This window comes from Phoxinus phoxinus, assembly GCF_949152265.1.
Source record: "Phoxinus phoxinus genome assembly, chromosome: 17".
Taxonomy (NCBI): domain Eukaryota; kingdom Metazoa; phylum Chordata; class Actinopteri; order Cypriniformes; family Leuciscidae; genus Phoxinus; species Phoxinus phoxinus.
In genome coordinates this window covers 10,384,277-10,397,255 of record NC_136892.1, presented here as the reverse complement: position 1 = coordinate 10,397,255, position 12,979 = coordinate 10,384,277, and the positions used below count along the sequence as shown (strand labels likewise).

General features: G+C 39.0%; 1 protein-coding gene across 4 annotated transcripts in view; it reads right to left on the bottom strand.

Moving 5' to 3' along the window:
- Positions 1–5,189, bottom strand: part of dbn1 (drebrin 1) — a 92,826-nt gene extending 87,637 nt beyond the window's left edge. For 2 of the 4 annotated variants that reach the window (XM_079584919.1, XM_079584917.1), the window contains exon 1: positions 4,901–5,076. In XM_079584919.1, coding sequence (XP_079441045.1) covers positions 4,901–4,983 — 83 coding nt within the window. In that variant the 5' untranslated portion in view covers positions 4,984–5,076. Of the gene's footprint in view, positions 1–4,900 lie in introns of all 4 variants that reach the window. The other 2 variants (XM_079584918.1, XM_079584920.1) reach the window with 2 other exon arrangements.
- Positions 5,190–12,979: the final 7,790 nt, after the last annotated feature.

Genomic DNA, 12,979 nt, shown 5'->3' with positions numbered 1-12,979 from the left:
TAGTTCAAGGAACTCCTTTTGGGGGAACTAAATTAGCTCCTACTTCAGAGTAGGGTCTAAACCAGCACAATATGAACTACCGTATTTTCCGGACTATAAGTCGCTCTGGAATATAGGCTAAGTCGCATCAGTAAAAAAAAATGCGTCATAAAGAGGAAAAAAAAAAAACATATATAAGTCGCACTGGACTATTTATTTAGAAATTTATTTCACAAAATCCAAGACCAAGAACAGACATTTAATCTGGAAAGGCAAGTTATTCAACTACACAATAGCACACAGAACAACAGGCTGAATAGGTGTCCGGCATGTTAACGTAACGCATTAATAGTTATTCAGATACACAATAGCATAAAGAAAATATACTTGGGAAGCTGAATAGGCTAAATTAACATTAGCCAGCGAGTCCAACAAGCAAGTTACCGGTAAGCAAGTTCAACAATCTCCCGCGACCTCATTCCACAACACTGAATCCATTGAATTCTTCCTCTTTGTCGCTTCTGAACAACTCCGCCAACTAGAGCGCCCTCTCACGGCTGTAGACGGTAATGTTTTCTCTTGGTTCATCTCAGTCATTTTTAATTCATTTTGATATATAAGTCGCACCTGACTATAAGTCGCAGGACCAGTCAAACAATGAAAAAAAATATTTAAAAAAAACGTATAGTCCGGAAAATACTGTATATGAAGTGTACGCTGATTGGCCGAACGCACACGAAACACCAGCACAAAAAAAAAAAACTATAGCCTATATATTTATGCCACAAAACGAACTCTACGAACATGAAAAACAGTGATAGATGGAACTCTCAACCTTCACGCTAAGGAGAAAATCCAACGCAACTTTGAAGGGACAAAGCGAAACATGATAATGTATTTCTGCTCAGCTAGCGACATTGGGCATCAACCACGAGGCAAATGCTAATACCTTTTCATATATGGTTTACTTTCTTTGAACAAAAGTTCTATCTAATAACATATTAGACAGGACTGTTAAACAGATCGTAAACTAATAAAGGCGGAGAATGGGAGCGCTGTGTGCTCTGGCGTTCTAAAATAAATTTCCACAGTGCCGTCAAAATAAAGGTTACAACAACAACATGCGCAGCTTACATCACTTTAGAGTTCCTACTGGCGGTGTGAATGCAACCAGGAAAATTACCCTAGGGGAACGTTTAGTTCAACTTATAATCATGTGCAACTTCTTTTCTGGAAAATGCCGAACTTTAAATGTTGAGTAGCTTGAGTACAGTTTTAATGTAGCTTCCCCAGCACTGGTTCGGAATGATAAATGACTTGACTAAGATAGTGACCTGATGCAGGAGGAATGCAGGAATCAGACTGTGGGAATGTGGGAGATAAACTCCCTGCAGGTGAAGTTGAGATCTAGACTTCACACCACACTTTTAGGGAAATGGTAACAATTTACAGAGTCTGGTAGACCATGCGAAATATGAATCTCCAGTCCTCTGTGTGGTTTCCCCGACATTTCTTGGCAGCCGAATGCAAACAGAAGAGTTGTCTCTGGGGCTCTCACGTGCTTTCTTTGTGCTCAGAAGACCTAATCAAAAACCAAAAAGGCTTGAGCTTAGCTGAAAGAGGAGATTTCTTCTGGCTGAAGAGGCAGTGGTTGTGTTTTGGTTGTGGCAAGTGTTGCTGTTTGTTACATTTGAAAAAATGTACAAGTTCCAATGCACCACTTTGACAAAAATAAAGGTTTTCTCAACAATGCCACAGAAGAACCCTTTTTGGTTTGCCAAAAAAAAAGTTCAATGAACAGTTCTTAAAATAACAATTTAATCTTAGTGTGAAGAACATTTTAAAAATCTAAAAGAACCTTTTTCCACTATAAAGAACCTTTCAGCCGCTGTAAAGGTTCCATGGATGTTAAAGGTTCTTCATGAAACCATTGATCCCAATAAAGAACCTTTATTTTTAAGAGTGTAGCACTTGAGTAGCTTTGATAACAATTATAGATGCTAATAGTGTATTTAGTGAGTCATTAATCTAGATCTGTTATGGTCATAATATATGTATCATGATGTATGATTATGTTTCCCACCAAATTCAAGTTGGGAATTTTTTCTTTTACATGCAAGAGCTCTAGTTATATTACAGGAATTATATAAGCTACTGTATAATGGATGTTTGTGAAATTTAAACTGGAGTAACTTGCTTAAAAGGGCATTGGTAAGATCTGCAAGAACTGTGTTCTTCCTGCATTTTCCTACTGCAGTGTTACACAAGACATCCTGTGCCATGATGCCCCGCAGTGCGATTGGGTCCCCACAAATCTCCAACAGCTCTGAGGTTAAGGGAAACAGTGTATGCAGGTCCACCTCTGCTGCAATGGTTCACATGAAATATCTATTGAAACCAACAGTTTATCATTTACAAAAGGGTTTCCCAAACAGGGGTTTGTGAGGGATATGCATGAGGTTAGTGAGTCAATGAAAAGCTATATATGAAATATATCTAATCAAAACACGATGAACAAAACAAAGACTGTGATTTAATTGATGTATAGAGTCTGTTGTGCTGCGTTTTTCACAGTGAATAGGGGCACTGTGTTCATTTACGTGTGCAGCTTATATTGCAGTGTTTTCAAAGCGACTGAAGTTTGGGAACCCCTGATTTACGAAATCATGGACATATGATAACTGCAATGACCCAACAGGACCAGGAATGGGGTGGGGGACCAACCAAGACCAAGAAGATTCCTTCCAGAAGCCTAAGAAGCACTATAGACAGCTGAAATAATGTGACTGGTGACCAGAAGATACTCCACTAGTACCTTCATCATCAGCTCTGAGGATCACATATCCATATGCTTTCTTCAGATCAGCAGCCCGAACATTCTTTGCAACAATTCTTTGATATTTGAGAGTACTCTGATACCCAACTCTCTATCCCAAATGGCTTGGCGTCACCTATCCTTGACAAACTTCAAAAAGCTTTCTTTTCTAAACCCTACGGCACCCAACACATCAAAATCCTTTTAAAATAATTACGATAGCCCTTAGCCTATGAAAAGCATCCTGGAACTCGCCCTCCAACCTTACACATGCACTCAGGACAATTTGATTTCCATGTCCGATGCGCCTCAATAGGTTTAGAAGCTTTATCTACTCAGTTTTGAAGCCTACCCTGAGGTTCCTTTGGCAATGAATGGTGGTTAGTAAAATGCTGCTGACCCTCTGGGCTTGATCTCATCTTTTAAACACAGAGTTCACTTTGCGTTTAAGGTTTTCCAGACACAAAGGCTCCATAACGTGGTGGTTGGTTGTATTGTAATGACACATGGATGAATGCCAGGAAGAGGAATGCGAGTTAGCTCAATGATAATGTCAACTGTGTGGGTACAGGAAAGAGGAGAGTCGTGTTTGCGTCTGGTATAGTCATGTGGTTTTACGCACGTAGAACAGGAGCATTGTTTGGACCGAGGTTTAGGCTAAGGGTGAATATAGAGGAAGACAGCAGTTTACAGAGGCTGAAAGTCTTTGTTCCCCTCAAGTCAATGTCACATAAAGTGGCAACTGTGGGACATCAGTTTATTCATATATAATCATATAATCAAGCAAATTACAGTGCTGATGCAGAAAACAAACATCTCAATGAAAATGAGAGAATATGAATCCTTCGGGGAAAGTGATTGATTTTATGTCCAGTTTCTTTTGTGTGTATGTGTGGGGGGGGGGGGGGGGATATAATATAAAAAATCATGTCTATGGAAAGTCCCCATAAAACATGAAAACACAATGCACGTGTGTGTGTGTGTGTGTGTGTGTGGCCAATACAAAAAAAATCCCACATTATTTACATATATATTTACATTTATTCAAATAATTGTTATTCATTAGCCAGACTGTGGGTAGATTTTTAATCTAACACTGTTAAGTGGCCAGGCAGATTCTACCAAGGCTGATCATCTCAAAGCCAAATCAATGGGCCTGACCAATCAATATATTGGTTTATCACTACTCATAACACGTCATTCAGTCAGGGTCCAACTTATGCTCTGTACAACGAAAAACAATTTCTCAAAATAATCCAAACCAAACTTTTGGCTGGGGGTGTTAAACCAACAACGCATTACTAATGATTCAGAACTAACAGTTTCGTTTCAACACAAAGAGCTCAGATACACTGTCCTGTACAGGCTCCACAACCACGAGGGCCATACAAAAAAATATATACGCAATACCAAAAGCTTAAATAGGCGTAAGTAATTATTATAACAGAGGTAACGTTTCCGTCTGGTACAAAAGATAAAGATGAGAGAGCACAATAAACGGTTGACAGGTTGACAGACAGCCGTCGCCTCGCCCATCCCTGTCCTGCCATGCAAATGGAAAGGCTCCATTATTCCCACTGATATACTTCACTCAGTAGATAAATAATTAGGAAGGCTGCAAACATTTGGGTTTTGGCATGATCATCTGCTCATGCTTTCTAACTGGCAAATCACAAGCGCTGTAGTGAAGACTCCCTTGAACTGAGCAAACAGTGCAAAATCCCTTGCACAACTCTCTGGAGGTCAAAGCATGAACTGCAACCTAGTGTAAAATCCGAGTACACCAATAGGCAAACTAAAGATGCCAACAAATAAAAATAAATGTGTCATTTTAGGGTCCAAAATGTATCAAAGTGTGCACTATTAAAATGCAACTACCCCCAAAAAACACCTAAAAAATGAATGAAGAGGTTTAAAATCGATTTATCAAACAAAAGCCCCCTGAAATAGGAAACAAGAGATCCAGGATCCATCCCAGACGCATAATCCCATTCTGTGCAACCCATCTGCATATAGTTAGAACGCCAGCTTAATTGTTTTAATTGCAAAGCAGTAACAGCGTACTAAAAAAGGGAGTCTTTTTAAGTCATGTTTGATTTATCTTACCAGTCGATTGCCGACGTCTCGTTGATAACGTCCTGGTAGGCTGTTAAGAGGGCCAGTCTGTTCTTGCTGAGATTCACAGCCATGTTGCTGCCACTGCAATCATCCAGCCCAGTGTAGCAGTGATGATGAGGAGCGCGAGAGTCACTGCGGACGGAGCGCGAGAGGAGAGGAGGAGGAGGAGGAGAGATGTTGCACGCTGAACAAAGAGACGCTGCTGCCGCTCTGCTCCGACGCGCGGTCCTAGTGCCTCTGCGTGAAGTGCGTTATTGTGTTCACAATGGAACACAACGTTGTAAAATAAGCCAAACTGTTTAAGTGGACATTTTAAACACGCGATGCTCATTGATGAGACGCAAAACAAAGAGCAATGCGTCATATGTTGCATGTGTGCATAGACCGTTAAAAACAGTGAATATAATATAGGCTATAATGGAATGTAATCATTTTCATACTAAATACTGTCTAGTGTGCTACTTAGTGTGTAGGCTACATGGGGCGCTGAAAATAAACTGCATTCATTTTGTCCGATTTAGTCAAATACGGTAGGCTACAAGCAGTAGCCTATAGCCTACTTTTTTATATAAGAATAAAAAGATCTAAAGTGTTCTAAATATAATAATTTATTGGCATGGGCTACAATTCAAATTCACTAGCATTTAAAATTATGCGGTCAGTAAGGTTAAAAATATTAATATTTTTATTCAGCAAGGACACAGTAAATTGATCAAAACAGTGACAGCAAATATATGTAGGCTATACAAAAGAAAGGTAACACAAGATTTCTATTTCAAATAAATGCTGAATCATGAATCCTGAAAAAAATAGGTTTCCAAAAATATATCAAGAGTTGTAATAATAAGAATAAATGTTTCTTGAGCCGCAAATCAGCATATTAGAATGATTGTTGAAGGATCATGATGTGACACTGAAGACTAGAGTTGGCCTAGTGTGTGTGTGTGTGTGTGTGTGTTTCACAATATTATGTTTTCACTATATTTTTATCAAATAACCTTGGTGATCATAAGATATAGTGCTGTTTAAAATATATTTAAAATCTAAAAGATGTCAAAGAAAAAAAATATATATATTTGAATGGTTGTGTTAATATAGGCTAATAATAAGCGTTAATAAATATAGTGCCTTTCCATTTCTCAAGGACGCTTAATATAACCTAATATAATGCATATACAGTTAAATCAGAAAAGCTGTAAAATATTAATCAAACTAATTTTAAATATAAAAAAAAACAAGTGACAAACAGCATTAGAGCAAAGCACAGCATAAATCATAAAGCTGTACAGTCACTGTCCCTCTTATTTCGGAGGTCTCTGAGATAAGTCTCTTATAGGATTTTAGTATTAATATTTCCTTTATGATATGATATGTGGCATTAGATGGGACAGGAATGAGCTTTCGAGTTGTCTGTGTGCTGGATGTATATACGGTTGTATCTCAAAACATGCTGTGCCGCCTACCTAGACAGCATTTTCTGGGCTTTTGATCCCAAAATGTTTCCAGATGTCTGGGTCATAGTAGAAATGCCAAGCTCAAAAACATTGCTTTATTTATTTAGTTAGTTGTGATTGAATGTGTTCAACTAGACCAAGTGGACCACACACTTTCAAATGTCAGATATTGTAAGGGCATTCGGCATTGTCCTGTTCTTCTGGGCAGCAACAAAGTCAAACATGAAAGATATCTTGTGCATGGTGGGAAAATCTCCATCCAATGCACACCTTATCCTAGTATCCTGTACTTAACAACCTCTTAGAGCTCCATGGATTCCGTCCAATCCCATATATTGGCACAAGGCCAGGATCTGTCGGTCACAGCATGGGTCAGTGTGTGTAATGTATTCAACTACGGCACAGATTTCATCCACGATACACACACTTTTCCTGCTGAAAACAATTGCAGCATTTCCAATCCCACGACCCAAAAACACACATTTGCTGTGTCGCACATAGGAAGATGGGCACACACACACCCACGCATACACACACGCACACACACACACGGAAATAAGCTATAATGCTCAGCCCTTCACCCTCCTCACAGCCCAGCCTCCACATTAATGGCACACACACACACACACACACACACACACACACACACACACACACACACACACACACACACACACACACACACACACACACACACACACACACACCTTCCACTGCAGTCTCATCCAATCAGGATCTGTGTTTGCCTCAGAGCTTCCCCTCCCCTTGGCTGCCCACTAAATGGGTTACCATTAATTAATTCTTCTCACTCATCTGGTCCTTGGCGTCTCCGACTGCCTACAAAGGTAGCAATTATATTCCGTGGTGATGAGGATTGTTCTTGGGGAAGACATCTGTCCGGCAGAGCCTCGGCAGGCATCCAGGAAGAGGCGTGTGAGGAGAGCTCTGCCATTCAGGAATACAACTTTGTGGGCACAATACAAGTGTCTGATTGAACCGCTATTGTGTGTTTAACAGCTCCTGTGATGTTTCTTCACCCCAACACATTCTCTGCAGCTTGCTATTAATTATCAGTTCCAAATATACCGCAAAGTAGCAATGCTGAAAATTGGTGTTCAAGGTGCCTTTCAACTTAAAAGAAATCAATGGTACTGTTCAACTTCTGTTAAATGCCAATTCACTGTAAAATGTTTACAAAAATATACTAAAGTACTAAAATCTACTTTAAAGTCAGCATGAAACAAGTCGCGATAGTCTCTTCTTCCTTATTGTGATGCATATCCAAGTGAAACAACTTCTCGAACAAGAAGAAAGGTAGGGCTTCATTTTGGGAATCATGGGGAATTGATTGGACGGTTGTGGTTTGCTATTGGTCGATCTCATGTGAGTGACAGGATGTCCCGCCCTCACACCATTAAACACGTCATCAGAGAAAAGAAGAGATGTCGCTGCAAGAGGGAGGGGAAGTTATTTTGATTAAAGATTACAAGGGCGGCACATTAATTAACTTTTTATATATATATATATAAATACTGTAATACCCCTTAAAAAATGTGAATTGTCTGTTTTAATCAGTCCGATTGATTTCATGGTGACTTTAACTTCTACTTGTAACTTCTAACCTGAAAAATAAATTAAAATGAACAAAGTTTAGTTCTGGTTTAGTTATATAAACGTTAGAAAATGTTATATTTTTAATACCCAAATTCCCCATGCATGTTCACATATGCAATCTTTGATCATACCAAATGTAGGAATTCATTGTAATGCAGCAAAATATACATTATGAGAAACACAGATGATTATTTCACCTTTCCTTTGTTCATTTGTCAAGTAACAGACGCAATGAACGAAACTTTCAACCGATCTCACGGCAATTCGTACGAATTTTACGAGGTAGCTAATTCATGCTAATTAATACGACCTCACTCGTACGATTTTTGCTAAATCGTACATATTTTCTGAGTTGCCAAATTCGTATGAGTTCGTATGAATGACCTACCCCTGACCCCGCCCCCAAACCTACCCATCACATGGGTTTAGACAAATCGTACGAAATCGTACGAGTGAGGTCGTGTGAATTAGCCACCTTTTAATCACTCTTACAAATTTGTACGAATTGGTCGTGAGATAGCGTTGAAACTTTCATGACCGACCCATCACAATTTGAAATGCTCCAGCAGGGTTTGATTTACAGTCTTTCACTGTTTTTATTGTAAAACGTGTGCATTGGTATTTTTGAGCGACCGTTTCTGCAAGTTACATTGATAAGCCAGTAAGTGGCGCCAAGTGACTGTCTTTATGAGTGTCATTATATGCTTGAATCATTCACTCAACCGATTTATTCCAGAGACATGGATTTTTTTGGCAGCAAAACGCTACTAATTTGTTTTGTTCGGAGATGTGTTTACTTGAAAGTAGTCTTGTTCGCAAACAGAGTAAGTGTGTAAAATGTAATATACCCAATTTTAAAAGAACTGTATGGCCATTCTAGAACTTCTGCATTGGCTGATGAATAAAGGTGTGGTTACATTTACATTTGTAACACGAAATTCTGCAGGCGAAATATAGTCACCGCAATAGGAATCCACACGATCAGGAATTTCATGTAAGGGACAAGTGAGGCAAAATTTCCCTATATGCACGACTCAAGTTTGTTTAAGTTTTAACATGCAAATTTTCTAATATAAAACCAACTGGTTTGAAAGTGACCTCTAAGCGGTGCTTCATGCACTCTCTTGACAAATTCTCACAGAAAATTTCTAAGAAGTTCTGCCAATGTGAACTCTTTGCTACCGAAATATTTCCCTGTTAAGCCCAAAGACAACCATGATTGGTATCTGTCTCCTGGCACTGAGAATCTCTCGGCTCCCTCCAACGATGAAAAGTCCTCTGCTTTCTTATTAGTTTTAGGATGTTTGTCTGTGCAAGCTGTTGGTGATAGATTAGAAATAGTAAACATGTTGCACCCAAACAAACAATCTGACTGCGACCACTTCATACTTACTTCAGGGATATATCTACATTTTCTGCACCATTCTTTAAAATCGCTTACAGCACCTTTAATGTTTATTTAAAACTATAAAACATTTCATAATGAAAATTTTCCATTAATTATATTATACTATATATTATTGGATTTCAATAATGTACAACATTTATGATTTGCTCTATTCTCACCAATAGGCGCAAGTACAAAGTCCACGGCAAAGTCCATGCAATATTATGAATATGTTGTGCATTTTGAGATGGTGTAACAAAAAACGTCATTTTTTTTCCATTCATATGTCAAATGATCCAGTGTCACAAGATGAGTGATGAGTGATCAAATGACAGTATGTGAACAGTATGAGAACATGGTTCTAGGAAATTTGATTAATGCTGACAGTGGACTCCAGTCTACACCACAACACTTTACTCATTCATGCTCTACACACACACACACACACGCACGCACACACGCACGCACACACACACGCACGCACACACTGGAGTTTGGGATCTTTGTGGGGACAGTCTACTTTTTATGAACACACAACAAACTATTCTGTGGGGCCATAAAGGTTTTGTGAAAATTATCAAAAATGCTGCCGCTGGCTGGCAACTTAAAAAAAAATTGAAAAACGCTGGCAGGGAAAGAGTTAAAGTACAGGTAAAAATATTATGCTAAATTCATTTTTACATAATGTTTGAACATAAATGTGTGTCAGCAGTGTGTGTACACAACCACCCTATAATGGTAAAAATCCACCCACTCTTTTAAATAAAATTTAAATCTTAAAAATTATTAGCAAAGTCTCAGAACATGCCGTTTGCAGTTTATATGCAATGTGACGTCACAATACACATGCCCCGCCCACAACTGCTGACGACTCCGCCCTATTAGCATAGACCCCGTCCTCAGTGAACTGTACACAGTCTGCCATGTTTATCTCCTCGACAGAGTATTTAACAGCAGCATTCGAGTAAGAAATGTAAAGCTCTGGTTATTCAATCAAGACCAATGAGTTATTTTCTGTTTTTCTTTTGTTTGATCCATATTAACAGCATATATATATATATATACTGTATATCATGCTGCTGTCACTTTAAGACACAGATCTAAAATACACAAGCGACTTCTTTACTTGCTGTTTATGTTCACAGACATAACCAACTGTTTATGTGACCTTAATTTGTGTATTTTCGGCAGTTTAAATGCAAAAAGATGTCAAAGAGAACTTAGTTTAATTCTCACGGGACGCGCCGTCTGACATCCAGCTTTCTGTGCGCGAGCTTCGGATGTATGCGCTCAGAAAACCATATATCAGAAGTTTAGACTGATATGTCTTTAAAACACATGCAGATAATAATCGTTCATGATGATGAAGAACTACAATGTCACGTGAGCGTAACCGCGAAAGAGATGATCATCAAAACCAAACAGATGTTTTAGTTTTTGGCAGAGTATCTAAGGCACGAGCTGTAAAGGCTCCGCCCTGGAAAGCAGGGTGGGAAGCAGCAGCTCATTTGCATTTAAAGATACATGCACAAAATACAGTATCTATGCGTCCCAATTCGCATACTATCCATACTAAATAGTATTCGAAAATAGAATTAGTACGTCCCAAATCGTAGTGTGTTGTAATGAGTATTCCAAAGATACCCGGATGGTCTATTTCCGTTCAGAATCTGAAGTGCAGATCGATGCGCACTCTAACGGCTAATATTACCCACAACCCATTGCGCTGTGGACGAGGAGTTGATTAGAACTACAAACAAGAGTAAAAAATTGTAAAAAACTACAGACATGGAGGATGTACGAGTCTGGCGGTTATGTAGAGGTTTAGATAAAGGGGTTTGAGTGATTAATTATCAGTATCTAACCTGACGAAAATGTATTTATTCAATGTTATCCATGTTATATTTCATCTTGAGCAGCATTGTGAACTTTTGTAATGATACGTTTGGCTATTAACTTTTAAATGCATCATTATATTCAAATTGCAAACACATGAGCAGAGTCTCCGCATGAAAGACCCACGACTGGCAGATCAACGTGCTCTACATTTCTCTCCGAAACGGCAGGAAATTTAATTAAATTGAATGTGGGGGGTTTTGACTTAGACAAGTTGATTGACAGGGCAGTTTAAACTGTGGCAGGATGCACGTAACTAAGCAAAAGAGCTGTCCGGTAAAGATGACGAAGTATGTCCAAAAGCTTACCTTCTCTTTTGCAACACACTGTACTCTTTATTTCCAAAAAGAGTCAATACTTTTAGGGCGTAGTGTAAGTATGCGAATTGGGACACAGCGCATGTTTTTCATTCTACTCAAAAATGCATTTACAACATGGTATGATAAATTAGCTGTGGGGGTTGTGAGCTGAAACTTCACAGACACATTCTGGGGACACCTGAGACTTATATTACATCTTGTAAAAAGGGGCATAATAGGTCCGCTTTAAAGGGATATTTCAAGTATAGATATTAAGTGTTGAAGTATGGTAACTTTGTCCTCTGCATTTTAACCCATCCAAGATAGTGCACACACATTAGGAGCAGTGAGTAGTGAACACACACTGCAAACCGTGGACACACACATCCGGAGCTGAGCAGTGGGCAGCAAATTTTCTGTGGCGATTGGGGGTAGGTGTCTTGCTCAAGGGCATCTCAGTGGTTTCCTGCCGGTGTAACCCGCGACCTTTGGGTTACCAGTCTGGTCTTTTTAACCATTAAGCAAAGCTAAAAATGCAAAACATAGTAATACTTATAGTTTACTATTATTTTTGCACTTTAAGTATGATGTTAAGTTTACTTACAAGTACTTGCAGACTGCAGTATAAAACCTAGTGCTGCATCCGTGCACGTGACATCCTGTCACTCACATGAGATCACAACAATAACAAACCACACCCATCCAATCAATTCCCCATGGACAAATCAAGTCCCACCCTACATTTTTCCTTGTTCGAGAAGCCGTTTACCCTCACGTCTTTGTGCACGCAAATGCTTTCATGTTCGCGGTTTAGTTTGGATTTCAAAATTTTTAAAGCAATATGTTAGATGGTTGTAAAGGGTTAAACCAGCACAGCAGCTCTGTGAAAATACAATCCACATACCAGACATATGAAAGCGAGACCCATGGAGAGCCTTTTAAGTTAAAACAAAGAGCCTGACCAGCGGAAAGACCCATGGGTTACGTCCAAAAAAATAAAGGAGAGGGGAACCATATGCATTATTCAGTCCAACAACAAAAATTCTCTCATGAAAGACTGCGTCTAGTATTTTGTCTCATCTGAAGACAGCTACTTTCTAGATTGACAGTCAAATTTGACTAGTTTGATTCTAGGCACTGGTCTAGAAATGTATACAAATTCCCCACGGACAAATCAGCTTTGTAGCAAATGTTGACTAGGCCTGAAAATGTGTTAATCTTTATGTTTGGAAGTTCAATATCGGTAAGAGGTTATTGGATGGCCTTTAAACACGAGATGATATCGCACCCTGGTGGCCACAGGCTGCTGCAACAGAAAGTTGAGTGCCCTCCCCTTTAAAAAATGACCATATATTACTAAGATTAAATCCCGCAGGAGACCTTAAATAGGCAAGAAGCCATATTGAATTTTACGCAA